Source organism: Cuculus canorus, chromosome Z (assembly GCF_017976375.1).
Source record: "Cuculus canorus isolate bCucCan1 chromosome Z, bCucCan1.pri, whole genome shotgun sequence".
NCBI classification, from domain to species: Eukaryota; Metazoa; Chordata; class Aves; order Cuculiformes; family Cuculidae; genus Cuculus; species Cuculus canorus.
This window is the reverse complement of record NC_071441.1, coordinates 66,240,912-66,257,088: the sequence shown is the minus strand read 5'-3', so window position 1 is coordinate 66,257,088 and position 16,177 is coordinate 66,240,912. Positions and strand designations below refer to the sequence as shown.

Below are 16,177 nucleotides of genomic sequence, written 5' to 3'. Positions count from 1 at the left end.
TTTTTTTTTTCAGCACTGCCTGCTCTCACCAGGCTCCTCACATAAAGGAGATGCCCTCATCCAACAGAACATGTGTCCCTTGTGGGATGGGAGCGGGATACAGCAGGAAGCTTCAGTCAAAATCAGGTTAGTTGAATGTGTAACTACAATAATTACTAAGATCCATTTCTGCTTCCATTAACTCCAGCAGGGTCTGGCTGCTGCAACATCCCCTCTGCCTCTTTGCTTAAAACACACAACTGGAAGACAGATATGATTAGAAATGAAGTGACCGGGGAGTGATAGGGAACTATCAGCTTCCAGGTCACACATAGGGAGCACTCGCTAACAACAGGATGTGTGGTGTACGCAAACTCCTGCTTATGCTGGGTCCTGAGGACACTTGTAACCTTCCCTCAGCGCAGATTCAATAACTTTAATTTTGCATGGCTGTGAAGCCAAGACCTGCTGAGTCCAACATCTCATCAGATGGGCAGGAAGAGTAAAAATCAGTCCCTTTTCATCAAGTTGGCTGCGGGGTTCAGAGTCTGGCACAACCTCCTTATAACCAGGGGCAGAATCTCCTTGGTCTTTCCCTGCATTAGCTATTCCAGTGGCTTGCTTTGACTACCAAGATCAGGGCTGTGTCCCGTAACACTTTCAATTAGCTTTCAGATTGTAGGTGTTGCAGAAAAGGACAGTAATTTTATAAGCCAGCACTGTTTGTTGAGTCTGATTCATGCTCCAATATATTATAACACAACAATACATTTCTATTCCCAGAGCCAAACAACCAAATAATATACTTCCAAGCAAACATATCAGATGAGAGGTAATTTAAACTCAAGCTTCATTAGTTCAGCTATTGTATGAAACAGAAAACAGATGCAGTAGAATAGACAGAAAACATGGTCTCTCCATGCCTCCCATCCGTGTAAATAAGCATGTGGGCAGCTTCAAAATCCACTACACTCCTCGGCACAGAGAGTCCTCATGGGTTTGTAACAAAGCATTCCCTCTCTGCTAGTTCATTAATCAGCCTTCCTCACAATCGAACTTTCCTTATGGTGGTTTCCCATGAAATTTACATTTGCCATCACTCCGGCATACCAGTGTTCCCAGTGGGAATGTCCCCTTCTCGTTTGCAAGGAATTGGCTTGACTCCACTAACAGCCTTTCCTTGCTTCCAGCTTGACCAGCTTCTACACACGGAACACATTCTCTTTTTTGCTACCAGACAGTATTTACTCAAATCCAAGACAACTTTTAGCTTACAAAAGACGGTTGGCCACTCTGAAGGTGCTGTAGTTATTGCTCACTCTCCTGGCTCTTACAGCTGCCACCACCATGCCTGTAGGAAAGACTTGTAATCCTTGGTTAACATATCCCAGGTTTTGTTCCTCTGGGTGCGCTGGAGATACCCGCACTTGTCTATTAAGAGAAAGGATGAGGTTGGAATCACTGAGTCCCAGAAATAAGCAACACCCTTACATGAGCTCCCCATACACTCCACGTGCTGCTGTAAGGGCTGGCAGAGGCTGCAGCGCTAGGCAGCAGCAATAAACTGCTTATTAATTGCCATTCTGTAGCAGAATGAGAGCCTGTGGACACAGCTGTATCAGCCCAATGAAGAAAGAGGTGTCTGACACCGGGTCCAGGGGAGCACAATAACCAACTGAAAACAACGACATCTAAGACAATTACTTCAACAGGGCTGAAATTTCTCCCTCTTAAGTATGCAGCGTATTGTGTTTCTTTATTCACAAACTTAATCTATCAGTGCTGCTGCACCTGGAATGATGCTCCCCTACTTCCCTCTCACTTCATCTTATCACCATACAAGTGTGTTCCTGCTGGCAAAGAACCCTGCACATCTCAAATCTGCTGCTGAAAAGCCCTAGCTCTGGTTGTGCCTTGGTACCACAAAGCAGCTACTTCCATATCTGGGTATTAATGAGACTCAGACCTCTATGTGCCTCACTGCCTGACCCTCTAGGACTGCAGAGCATGAGACGAGACCCTATGTGAAACCCAGTCACAAAATAAGTTATTACAGGTTGATGGTGTGGACCCTCTCCTGGCCTTCAGCTTACCCAGAGCTGGTTCACATCAGGGCTGTTGTCCCTGGGTGCCATAAACCACACTCCCCTTGCAGCCAGCAGCTTTAGAAAGGCTTAGAGAAGGAAGATGCCCAACATGCCCACCAATGAGTTGTGAGATGGTCCCTGACAGTTTGAGGCACACGTGCTGTAGAGCTTGTTGTCACTATGTGTCACATTTAAGGTCTTCCTGCACAGTACCTTGGGTCTCAAATACCCTTAAACAAATCACAGAATGGACAGACGGAAGCTGCATATATAGCAATTAGCAGTCGGGAATTACTTATGAAATGTAGCAAAAAACTTTTCCGTGTAGCTATGCCTGGATGCCTACATCTACATTACATACACTTAATTCTGCTACCACATGGATAATATCCAGCAGTTCTCAAGCATTGCCAGAAATCTGATAGAGTCACTGACTGACAACCGCTTTCCTACAGAAGTCATGGAAGAAAATGGACAACTGATTGCTCAAATCTACGCGTGCTCTATGGATCCTATTTCTACTAAAACACTGGAGGGAATCACTAGAGCCACAAGCACGACGTTTTCCCTGCATGCTGATTTTATTTCAAGCTGATGCTTGAAAAGGGAGTTCCTTGAGTAGGTGCTGTGTGCTTGGCCGGTGTAGCGAGCCAGGTGACAAAGTGCAGCAGACAGCAGAAACTGCTTGTTAGGCTGCATGCTGTGCAGCAGGTCACCCAGTTGAACATGTAAGAGACTTTGGAAAGTGGAGGTAGCTTCAACTCATTTCTCAATTCAGTTAATTCCTCTCCATTACAGCATTTGTGCTGGATGCTGCCCCTGTGGGCTGGAGGTTCATACTTACTTTGTGAAGCAAGAAGGATCAATTTCCTGCAATCTCCGTAGAGTGTCGGGAAGTTGAACCCATATGGATGGGTGTAGTTTAGTAACTGAGTGCAAACTGATGGTGTTCTCTACCCAAGTATACATGCCTAACTGTGACGCCAGAGCTCCTGGGCTGCATGTTAAGGGACAGGACTAACTTTGTAGGCATCAGCATCAGCAGTACTTGAAAAACTTCAAAGATTCCAGAGGGGTAGGAGAGTATACACGATCACATTGATATACATACAACCACATTGCATACAGCTATTCAGGAAAGCAAATACATCCCTCAACAGACACAATAGACATGCAAACAACTGCTGCAAAGGAGCTAAGACACATGTGCTCGAACTAGAAATGGTAAGATGTCATCAATTTCATAGGAAGTAACAAAGTTTACTAATGCATATTTTTACTTATACTTTAATTTACCATGCTTTATGGTGCTACATTTTCCCTCACTCTTTTTAATGATCTCTGTTATGTTGGAATATCAATCATCAAAATATTCCAATGGTAAGTATTGGAATAGAAAAGATGCTTTCTAAGTTTTCTTCCTCAAAATCCCACCTAACGTATCTTCTTGTACTGGAAACATAAAATACCAGAGACATCAGACATAAGCAATGCCATTTATTGAAGCTTGAAACAAGTATGTCATCATAGTTTGCTTTTTAAAACTTGACATGTCAGAACAAGCAGTGAATGTGCCAAATACAATTTTTTTTTTTTTTTTTCCTGAGCAACCTGTGGAAGCCAATGTGTCTTAGGCTAATATAATCATATAATGATATTATGCCTCTGCACTTAATACTTTATTCAGTTTTGGGAATAGTGACTCTCTGGCTTAGGATCACAAATGAACCTTTACTTAAAAACACTTATGTCATAAGAAAGAAATCTTACTAAATGGATGGGAGAGAAAACTGCACATACTATTAGCACAGAGGAGATTATTAGGCTGATGAGTACGATGTAAGATACTATGTAAAACACAGCAGTGGTACTGCTCTATTAAAACAGTTCACGTTGCTGTCACAGTCTTTTCCCTAAAGTTTTAAACTGAGCAACAGTGATGACTGCATTTCCCTGGGCAGAAAGATTATTTTGATTAATGTCCACAATATAATTAATTCACTTCTATACGTTTAAAACAAAATAACAGCTCCCTGAATAGAATATTGAAGCCAGAAGTGGTTTTACTGCATGATAGCCATAAAAAGCACTGGAAGGGCCAATCCACCCAGCCACTTTTCTTTCCATCTGCACTATATCCAGTCAGCTCGTTTGTCATCAGCCCATGGACCTGATGGTCCATTTCTGCTAACTTCTGTGGATAAAACATTGCAGGTACCTCTGAGCACAGGAAAGCCTCTCTCTGAAGTGAATCTAACTTTGTCCTGTCCAAATCCTAGAAGATGCTTCTGGGAACATCAGAAGCATCTGCACTGTCCACCAGTCTAGGCTGTTTGTCCATCAGAGCCTCAGACACAGCAGTACAGGCTCTACTCTACACAACGCAGCCTGATGCCAAGCCCTGCCCAAGTACCTCCTGAATCAGATGGAACACTTCCAGTCCTTCACATGATTCAATATTTCTGTGTCCAATGGAAAAAGAACTGCCTAGACTTCAGTTGCTCAAAGGATCAGTAGCCATTCAGGACCTCAGAAGGCCATAAGCACACTGTGAAACTTAAAAAGCATTATGTCTGGCATTGGCCAGCAACACCAGAGACACGTATTATTTTAAGAGTATATGCATGTATGCAATGCACACACACAGATGCATATGCACCACTCTAAGTTAATCCCCACATCTGTTGTTTTAGCACCATATTTTTAACAGTGGATCTTATTAGCACCTGGGTTTATATTGCCATCACAGAGGTTAATAAATCTAACCTTACTATGATGCATATCCTGAACTCCCAGAGACTTCAAGTGAAGAAGTAAGCCCTTAGCCAAAGGTCATAAATCTATGAAAAAGGGCAGTTAGACTTGTGGCCTTCGTTAGGTTGATACATTATAGCCAGGCCCAAATATTTCTGTAAATTCTCATGAAGGTTTGTCTAGAAATAGGGCTATTGCTAGTCATAGCTCTGTAACTACAGTGACACTTGGATTCATGGCTATGCGCGCCATTCTACATTGTATGAAATGTCATGTTTCCCGGTATTACAATCTCAAACTATCAGGTAGCTAGGAAGTAAATCTGAGATTTTCAAAAGCGCCTGAAGAACCAAGCTGTCTAAATCCTACTGAATTTCAAAGGAATCTAAAAATCAGTCTCTCTACAGGTTTTCTGAAAAATGCCCAGCATTGCTTCAGAGAGTCCAGTCTGTTCTCTCTAAAGCTTGTTCTGTGATTTTCTTCAATAGCAAAACAGAGAAGCTATTTGGCTACTGCCTTCCTAATGCCTGAAGCCCAGCGCTATGCATATAGTCCAGGTTTCAGCCTCCTGTCCCAGATGCCCTCAGCCTCACAATAATCAAGGATTCACACTGGAGGAAAGGTTTGCTGTGAGTGATATCACAGAATATCCTTGTGGATATGCACTTACACTCTACTAGGAAATACTGGATTATATGATAGCTCTATCACAGAAAATTGGTGTGAATTACAATCTATTACATTAAGTTGGCAGATGCAAAAAGCTTTGCTTTCACGGTACCAAAAAGTGTTGCTTAAGATCTATATTGGATCTTATTCCACATCTGTTGGCATTTCCAGGTTAGAGCAAGACATTTGCAGCAGAATAAAACTGGCGGCTACAGCTGACATATCCTTTAGAGGTTCAGTCAAGTACTAAATGAACATTTTTTAAAATTTTTACAAACATAGAATTTCAATTTGGCCTGCACACCATTATCAGCTATTATATATTTAAATTTATGAAGTGAGCAAATAATTGAGAGAAACTCTGCCACTTCACCGTGATTCCTAAAAACATAAAAATGAGCGTAGAGGGAAGTGGCCCACAGTGCAGGTCTGTGCCCACTGCCCCATCATCTGCATTCACTCACTACTCTTAAGTAAGCGATGCTGTTTCATGTCAGTTTTGGAAAAGAGATGGAAGAAAGAACAAATAAAATGTTCATTTAAAAAAAAATTGAAAAATTCTTGCAAGACTATTTCTAGCCTCTATGCATGGCTAAGAAGTACTAGCTGCTGGTACATTGCAAATTATGTTACAAATTTGGGGCTATTACAGAAACAAAAATTGAAGCAGTAAATTAGGACTGATAACCCTGAGGGATGTGTTTTCCCAGTTTTGATGACAGATTTCCATTTATGTTGGATGGTTCAGAAAAAAGAATGTACATAAGGAAGGAACGTAAAACCTGTAAACAGAAGCCCTATTCAAAGCAACTAGACAAAAACCAGCTAGTGCTGAGCAGCTTGGTTGTTGTTTTCTTGGTTTCAAGGTGATTTTCTTCTTGATTTAGTGTAATTTTGTTGCTTGAAGCCTCGCTGATCCCAATATCTTGCTTTGTTATGAATTCGGGGCTGACTACATGTGAAGCAGCACTGAGTCTGTATTGATGGCAGCAAGCACTTGCCAATGCCTTTCAGCCTCTGGCAGAAGTGAACAGACAGTTGGTCTTTGCTGCAGGTTGCCCCTGTGGTGGAGAAGATGAGAAGAATTAGCTATATTTTGCTAACAAATTATCCACGTTTCTAGAATTTTTATCTGCTTTATGCTTGATAGGCATGCCTGTTAAGGCTCTTAACTATCACAGAATCACCAGGTTGGAAAAGACCCACTGGATCATCGAGTCCAACCATTCCTAACACTCCCTAAACCATGCCCCTCAGCACTTCATCCACCCGTTCCTTAAACACCTCCAGGGAAGGCGACTCGACCACCTCCCTGGGCAGCCTCTGACAGTGCCCAATGACTCTTTCTGTGAAGAATTTTTTTCTGATATCCAACCTGAACCTCCCCTGGCGGAGCTTGAGGCCATTCCCCCTTGTCCTGTCCCCTGTCACTTGGGAGAAGAGGCCAGCTCCCTCCTCTCCACAACCTCCTTTCAGGTAGTTGTAGAGAGCAATAAGGTCTCCCCTCAGCCTCCTCTTCTCCAGGCTAAACAACCCCAGTTCCCTCAGCCGCTCCTTGTAAGACTTGTTCTCCAGCCCCAACCATGATGGCTTTCTCTTCCTTTGTGTTATGGGTCAGCTTGATTCCCCTGGAAAACTAGGACTTTTAAGTGAACAGGTTCTATCAAACTTCACATGAACTTTTGTCACGGAAAACATAGCACTCTTATTATTGTTCAGTGAGTCTTTACTTTTGCCACAGACATAGCTGACCTATGTTTTTCACTTTAATGTTTCTGCTTTTAAAAGCTGCCAGAGAGAGTCTTGCAAGAATGATTTGTGAGTCTGGAACTTTTTCATTCTTGTAATAGTGCATTTAAGATAAGTGCAAAGGGTGAGCAGCACGCTGCAGAGCCACGCAGGGCAGGCAGAAAAGCATAGATGAGGCACGTGCAACTACATGTTCAGCTTGACCAAACTTCAATTTCTGCAGCACCAGAGCAAGCCAGGGACTTACTATCTGTATCATGGTGCTGATACATCTGGGGTAGCTGTAATAAATCAAGATTATGTAAGACTTAGCTAGGTATTATAAAATGAGGGTCTACAGCTGTGAGAAGAGATAGCTGGTGGGAGTCAAGGTTTGCAAAAGCAGGAAGGCAGTGGATTAGCCAAATGCAAGGCTGTTGTTCAGCATATCCCTCAATTCCCCACAACTAGGGAAACTTGATTAAACTAGTATAAAGGTAGTTTAAAACAGATAAAAGAATTTCTTTTCACAGCAGGCTGTGAACCTCTGGAACTTGCTGCCACAGAGGAGGGTGGAAGCAGACAACACTGCAGGGTCAAAAAGGGATGCAATACATTAATGGAAAAAGTCTCATAAATTTAAACTAAAAGGGGTGCCTTTAATAATCCTAATATGCCACTTGGGAATGCTGCAGGAATACCATGGAAATGAATCAAAGGAAAGAACTAAACTCCTGTATTGTCCCTAAGTAGCAACTTCTAATGGCACTGCTGGAGACACAATACTGGGTTGCATGAAGCACTAGCCCACCCAGTAGGGCATTTCCTGTGTTGTAGAGGCCCCTTGAACTTTATTCACAGAAATAACTATTACTAATCTGTGTAAGTAGTATTTTTCTGAGCCTGTCCTTCTGAAAAAAGAGAGATAAGAGATAAGCAGACTGAGTCCACCTTAGGGCAAAACATCTGCTTGAAATTCTCTGAACAGCAGGAGAAGTGATGCATCATTCTCAGATATATGCCAGATCTGTACTGGAGTCAACCTCAGGAGTCAGCCTCTTGTCTCATTGCCAGATTGGACTCTTCCTGTAGACTTGCTATGAGGGAAGAATCCTCCTTCAAAAGACCTCTGAAGGCTCTTCCAGAAGGACTCTGAGCTGTCACTGCTTTTACCTTAGGGTACCTGCTGGATACTGCAGTACACAGACTACCCAGCTTCAAGTTTTTCTCTGATTTGCATTCATCAGAAACAGAGATAAAGATACCCTTCTGTAAGCTTCCCTCACCGCCTTCTTTTCTGGGCTCTTATCACCTACACAGCTGGGCTTCTGGTTCCTTGAAGGAGAGAGGCACAGGACACCCTGAGTCACAAAGGGACATCTCTCCAACTCTGAGTTTTGGAGACAGTTTCACTCTGTGGGACATGGAATTCACAGTGCTAAGACTACCTGGGTTCACTGACAAGATTTTTCTTGCAGTGTCTGTCTCACTTTATTTGCTTGTACTTTCAGTCCAGAATGTGTGGTTCCTATGGGGGTATCTGCCTTTAAAAAAGGCAACTGTTTAGACTCACAGCATGTCCTTCCACAGCCCTCAAAGCAACATGTGAGTTATCTAAAATAGGTCAATACCAGCAGACCTATTAATTTAGTTGTGGCATCATAAATTAGGGATGCATACTCAGAGAACTGAATTCCTCATCACAGCAACACAAGGTCAGTAGTGCTAGAGAACATGACAATGTGATTACCCCAACAGCACAGCTGAGCTTTAGCAGATTAAGCTGACCAATAATTACTGAGCCTGTAGTGTTCACAACAAGCTGATAAACTGCACCAGCTCCCAGTTTTTGCAGAATCTCGGCACAGATCAAGAACTTTCTGGAAACTGTCTGATGCAGGTGCATTATCATACCTGTACTTCTCCTGCACTCTTGAAGATTGCATTTCTGATACTCTGCAGGCTTGGGTTTATCCACACACATACTGTCATCCTCAGCTTCATTAGTTCCTATATTCATGCACTTCACAGTTCTTTGCTGAATGCCCCCTCCACAAGAAGTGGTACACTGAAAGAGAGTAATTTTAATGTATATAACAATTTTTGTATGGAAATTGTGTAATATCCTAACGTTTGAGCCGTATGGGACAGAAAGCTAAAAATGCCATATGATCCAGAATGCTTGATAGTAAAGTACTTTGCACACTGCATTCTCCACCCAGACACCTCCATGTTGTATCGTGGACAGACTTAGCAGGACATGGTGGAGGGGTAAAGAGTACAAATACAGCAACTTGGAATGTGTAACCGTTTATAATTAAACATATACTGCATATCCTGGAAAGTTCCCCACGCTCTGTCCTGTTATCCTTCTGAAATGTTACCTTATTCTACATCTAACTCAACATGGTTGAGTTTACTACCCAGTAGCCTCTTCCAGCAGAAAACTTTAAATGTGTAATGAAAGAATGCCAATGGTAACTCCTTTTTTATTAGAAAAGGGAAAAAGCTCCAGCCCTCCATCCAACAACATCTAATGCAGCAACAGATGTCTATCACCTGAAGAACTTGAGACAAGCTGACTCTGAAAGGTTTAGTAAGATTTTCAAAGACCATTCTTTGAAACTCCAGTTGTGCACAAGAAACTGTATTTGCCATAGGCACAGAAGTTCACTGACAAGTGAATAATACCCCCAAGTATGGCCAACTTGGGATAACAAATAGAACAAAAAGGGACTGAATCCTACCGGGCCCCATGCCTGGTTAATCCACTGGGTACAGGGTTGCCTGTTACATGATGCGGTTGCATTAGGTTTTTTGGTCCAGTCACAGTAGCCTTCTTTTGGGCAGTAGATATGCTGCTTTTGCAGGCCACCACCACATGTTCTCGAACACTAAAAGAAGAGGTTCACAAAACCATGAGGAGAGAGGTGGGAATGGGTGAGAACCCAGAAACAGACCATAAGGACAGTAGGAAATGTTCTACATTTACAAAAGTGGAGACGGCTCTGCACTGAGACACTTATATCATTGTAGCTCTTGGAAAGAGACAGGGAAGAAGTCATTATTGGTCCAGAAATATTGGTATCAAGCTGCTCCTGACACGTATTAAAGCAAGGAATATACAACAGTGTGGCAACATAAACAGGCAACACAGAACTGCCCATGCAGCACCACCAGCAACAGTAACTTCCTCAGTAAGAATGATATTGGACGTCACATGTCTTCAGAATTCATCTCCTGTACCTACTGAAGACACTATAAGCTCATGAGATGCAACATCTCACTTTTATGAGGCAGCTGTGGACATTAAAATTCACCTGAGGCACTCAATAAATTAACTATTTGGCAATAAAAGTAGCATACAGAGACAGTGACCCAGGATATCTTTTAAACATTCTTTTGTGTGCATTATTAGTGTATTATTACTTACCAACTGATCTTCTACTACTATTCACTTGGTCTGCAATAAAGCCTTGAAATGCGCCAAAAATTCTGTGCTTTGACATGAAATAAGGCACCAAAGGCAGCAGATATACTTTGAATAATGTAATATTCCTGTCCTAGGAGGAACTGCATGCCTATGGACAGAAGGCCAAAGCTGGCATCTGAAAAGTGAATCTTTTCAGTCAAATTCTATCCTGTATCTTCAACATGAAGACAACTGCCAGCGTTGGATGAGTGGTTTTGTAAGATATTTCAAGAGGCAAACAAGCATAATCATTGGGCTACTCTTATTTTTCAACTCTTGCTGAATGCTCTGACAGGAAACCTGTGGATACTGCACAGAGGATAAGGTCTCCTTATAGCAGGTGTGATCATTTCCCTTGAAATCCAAAGACATCAGGTCCAAAGTGCCACAAACATTGTGGTACTTTCTCCAAAGCTGCTTTTAGCAGGAGCAAACACTAAAATATAATCAGACTACGTGCTTCAGCTGATGTAAATATGTGCCTGGCTGCCTATAAAAGTTTGTTGGCATAGATTTATACTACAAAGTGACCCAAAAGTCCAATTTATCTTATGTCCAATCTCAATTTCTGTCCCCATAAAATTGTAGCCCAAAACTGTAAAGGAAAATTCTAGATTAATCATCATGAGAAAGCAACGTTAAAATGGCAGCAAAAGGAATCAGTCTGAAAGAATCACATTTACTAGTTCAGTAGAAGAGCTAAAACAAATCTTCCAGGCCATGTGCTTCCCTGTTTCACAGTGTTGCAATTGACCAGCTCTGCCTGTGCATCCCATGCAACTCTAGGAATGGTTCAGGGAAGTCTTAGGAATGTCTGTGATATTTCTTTCCGTAACCATACACAAGGACTGCGGAGCCTCTGAGTAGTACTAGCTATGTGTCTTCCTTTTGAGTAGAAGTTTACCTAACCACATGGGAACTGACAGTCACTATAAATTGAACAAAGAACAATACCTCATTCCAGGGCTCAACATGCCACTGCAAGCAAGGTTCCATGTTACAACTAGTGTTGAGTTGTGGTTTATATCCAAGTAATTGGCAATGAAAAGGCCTGAGAAGTCGCTTTTCACGAACATCAATGCAGTGAACATCTCGGGTCTTGAAACCTCCACTGCAGTTAGAAGAGCACTGTAGAAAAAACAGAAATCTCCGAATAATGCTCTGTTGAACAGCTGTTCCTTCCCCAGTCACAGAGGAGGACGTGGACCAGACTGAGCTTTGAGCATCCTGACTCACAAAGGAAATTTCCAGTTTACTGTAACAAAAATCTGTTGTTAGACTTAAAATCCATAGTCTTTATCATTGCAAATCAGAATATGTCATATAAATGTTTCCCTTTCTTCATTGGAACATCCATTAATAAGGCAGATGCATATTTGATTAGGAAATATTGCCGGCTATTTCCAAAAAGTCATAGTGAAAAAGACATAATGCAATAAACACAAAAAGCAAATCCTGTATACAGGGAAATTTTCAGTTCTTTAGTTGTCTCGGAGGGAGGGAGAAAGGGAGGGAGGGAGGGAGGAAGGGAGGGAGGAAAGAGGCACAATTGTGTGAGCTGATTTCTCCTTCAGCCACGGTAGAGGTGAGTGTTCACGGCAGCAGCTGCTCAGGCTGGCAAAACTGCTCCTTGTCTTAGCCGATAGGCTTGAGTTGCCACCGAAACACTGGGAGACAGTGGACTCATCCCTCAGTAGCAGTTCTCACCCTCACTTTCCTTGGTCCTTCCTGGCAACAGGAGGATCCATAACCCACGAGCAGACTGGGAAAGAAGAGCAAGCCTCATTCACAGCCTGTGAAATCATTTCTCATCTTGCAGCATTACTGGTAAGCCAAGCAAGCCCTTCCAGTCTCCTGCTTCTCCCCAGAGCTTGTGCCAAAGTTTCATGCAGCAGTACGACATTCTGTTCCCACATAGCAAAGCCCAAGATCTCTCCTGCCGCTTAGAAAGAACGGAATTTGCTACACCAAGGATAAAGGCAATACATATTCAATTATTTTGCCTTTAGTCAGAATTAAAGCCAGTACTGCCTACACCAATGAAAAACCTCAGAGCAGCTTTCCTCTTTTCCACTATGATGTAATGTAACAACTGACGATGTTCTCTTTTGCATAAATAAGCATTCTTCAGTGGAACAAGGAACCTGAGTATAATACTTCCCCAGGGAGTTCAAGGATGGATGGGAGTCCACAGTCTTCTTCACAGAAGTCTCTGCCCGTCTGGGTAGAAACAATGGACAGAAGTGACTGTGTGAGACCCCACAATACATGCAAATTATATTTGGTACTAAAATCAGACTAGGTCAGTAAGCATCTTTCCTTTTGGGGAGGGGAAAAATCACACTAGAGTAAAGAAATGAAGAAAGCTCTACTACACTAGTGGGGAATACAGCCATCTTGCTGTGATAAAGCATCTTAAAATGTTTGAAAACAGTAGTGCGAAAAAAATTGCCTCTTGCAAAAGCAGATGAAAAATGGCTAGTTTTATACATGAAAATGTAATAAGGTTTGTATTGGTCAACTGCTGGAAAATAAGGGTGACTAAAACATCAGAAATCTGCTAGGAAAAGTCTTTTGTCTCAAACTGGCCTCACAATTAGACTGACAATTGAAAATATTTGTTTCCTGTAATACCTAATCATTAACCTGATTTCTAGCTGCTCTCTGTGACATAACTATCATCCACTTGTCTTAAGAGCAGTAACATAAAGAAAAAGTGAAGGTGAAATATGCCCTACTGCAACTACAACTACAGAATGTCTATATATCATTTAAAATTAACTTTGAAGGCTTAAATGTGGTTATGTAACGACTTGGCCTTGACCAAACCTTTTAAACAGGCATGTATTTCACGTACAAAAGCATTCTATGTCTAAGAGCTCAACAAGATACGGCACGTTTTATAACTATAACTAACTATAACTATAACTATAACTATAGATATAATATTTTCTGCAGATTCTTCTTTGTGTCAGTCTGCCCTCTTGTCCAAAGGCAACGACATTGTCTGCAAAAATGATAGATATTGAAGAAGTTTGGGAGACCTGGGTTTTTCTTTATTAATTCAACATTATTTCAAAAAAAAGAATTTTGTAGTTTTTCTTTTCTGAGTCTTGAAAATTAACATGCTGTTCAAAGCCTTAATTTTCAGACAGTATGAAGATAAACTGTATGAAGCTTCAAGAAGTCACCAGTCCTTCACATCAAAAAGTTCATGACATACCTTACAATACTAAAAAAGAACTCAAACACAATTCTCTGGGTTCCAGTTTCCACCTTGGAAACTCTTCTGTCTCTTGACCAGGTTTGCATACATAACTGGGACCAAAGAAGGCCCAGTATAGACATAGCAGGCATCCTCCCCAGCACATTTTTCTTTATTTTTTGTTATATAAAACTTAGCAGTTTCATGAATGGGAAACAGACCATGTCAAGTAACGAGATGAATACACACTGGCAAAGGTGAATAGGAGCATGCCGACTCCCTCTCCCAAACTCTCATTTGCTTTTTAAAAGTAGGATATGGTTCTGGAAGCAGAAATGAAAACAGTCACATAGAAGTAAGTACAGCTTTGCCCTGAGATCTCCACTGAATATGGATGGTGAGCGCTGCTTCAGCTCTAGGTGAAAGAGTTAATGATCAAGATGCCCACATAGGAAGAATAAAAGTCACAGCAGATGCGTTTCCATAAATAACTTAGTGAGAAAATTAGTATATTAGTGTTGAACGGTCATCTGAGAGTCATGTATGCATTCACGGAGTAAATAATTATTTTAAAAATTAAGTATTTCAAACTCCCTTCTCTTTGAAGTTAGCACTTCACACACAGCTCTGAGTGAACTTACCTTGCTCCAATTTCCTGTTTTCCAGCTAGCGCATGGGCGGAGATAACATTTTCTTGCAGGATCAGGCTTTTTTGTGTGCTGACAGTGAGATGTATTCCCACTGCTGCACTCCACGTGTCTCCAGAAAGACCCCAATCCACAGGTGGTAGAACACTGCACAAGCATGAGAGGAAAGACCAGGGGCAAATTCAACATTAGTAAATAATTCCAGAAAAAATCCAGGAACCTAAATATACATATCCAGAACCATTTTAGGCAACCTAGGTTATCTGATGTGCCCAAAAGATTATTTAAAATTCAACTAAATTAGACTAAATCTGTTCTGACAGAACGCTTTCTGTTTCTTTGTTAAGAAAATACCAAGGATGATTTATACCATGCCCTGCTTTTCTTTGCCGAACTCCTGCTTACTGAGACATTCTAAATCTGCACAGGCTGTTCCAGTGTCCTTCTGTGATCTTTGGAGATCCAATGCAAAATGTCATCCCATCCAATCTTCATCACTGTTCCCTCCCTACCCCCAATACTTCTGATAAGATATTCAGCAAATTGAGTGCGTGATGCTGAAAACCTGAAATGCATTGTGTGACTCCTTGGAAAACTGTGCAGGTAAAGGATCTTGGAAACAATGAATTCAGAGAGCGACTTAGTGTTTCCAACATTTAGGAAGCTTTTAGCATCTGAGGTAAGAGAATATTGATTGTGCCAGTCCAGATCCCAAGAGTGCACACTCTTAACTTAAGAGTTACCAAACAAAACTGAGAACATCTTCTGATGCACAGCTACTGTATTAAGTGATTTAACGTCTATAATGCACCACGAATTGATGAAATTAAAGTGAGAGGTTTACAAAACAAGACAAATTTCACCCCAACATTCAGAAAGAGGGCCACAAAGATGATCTCCTATGAAAACTGGCTGAGAGTTGGGGTTGCTCAGCCTGGAGAAGAGAATGCTCTGGGGACACTTTACAGCAGCCTTCCAGTACCTAGAGGGAGACAACACGAAAGGTGGAGAAGGACTTTTTACAAGGGCATATAGTGAAAAGACAGGAGGTAATAGCTGTTAACTGAAAGACGGTATATTTTAGATTATATACAAGGAAAAATTCTCCATTATGAAGGTGGTGAGGCACTGGAACAGAGAAGTATGGATGCCCCATCCCTGGAAGTGTTCAAGGTGAGGCTGCACCAACCATGAATACCGTGGGACAATCACTTGTTTTGATTGGCTGGTCATTTGGTGTTTGATGCACGCCAGGACGGTGTTTGCCCTTTTGGCTGCCAGGGCACTGCTGGCTCCTGTTGAGCTGCTGCTGATCAGCAGCCCAGTGCACATTCTGCAGGGCTAGTCCTCAGCCACTCCTCTCTCTATCTGTATTTGTGCCTGGTGTTACTCCATCCTAGGTGCAGAACCCAGCATTTGTTCCTATAAATTTCATCCCATTAATCATTGTGCAATGTCCTAATCTATCTAGATCCCTCTGCAAGGCCTTGTCCCTTGAGACAATCAACCACACTTCTTAATTTGGATTCTCAGCAAAATTGCTAATGATGTATTCAACTCCTGCATCCAGACCATTGACAAAAGTATTGAACAGATCTGGTCCCAGAACTGAGCCCTGAGGAACACCACTGGAGAC

General features: G+C 41.8%; 1 protein-coding gene across 1 annotated transcript in view; it reads right to left on the bottom strand.

Moving 5' to 3' along the window:
- Nucleotides 1-3,566: 3,566 nt before the first annotated feature.
- Nucleotides 3,567-16,177, bottom strand: part of ADAMTS12 (ADAM metallopeptidase with thrombospondin type 1 motif 12) — a 157,346-nt gene continuing 144,735 nt past the window's right edge. The window contains exons 20-24 of the mRNA XM_054054706.1: nucleotides 14,536-14,688; nucleotides 11,644-11,817; nucleotides 9,965-10,111; nucleotides 9,132-9,285; nucleotides 3,567-6,550 (exon numbers count right to left, since the gene is read on the bottom strand). Coding sequence (XP_053910681.1) covers nucleotides 6,351-6,550; nucleotides 9,132-9,285; nucleotides 9,965-10,111; nucleotides 11,644-11,817; nucleotides 14,536-14,688 — 828 coding nt within the window. The 3' untranslated portion in view covers nucleotides 3,567-6,350. The remainder of the gene's footprint in view (nucleotides 6,551-9,131; nucleotides 9,286-9,964; nucleotides 10,112-11,643; nucleotides 11,818-14,535; nucleotides 14,689-16,177) is intronic.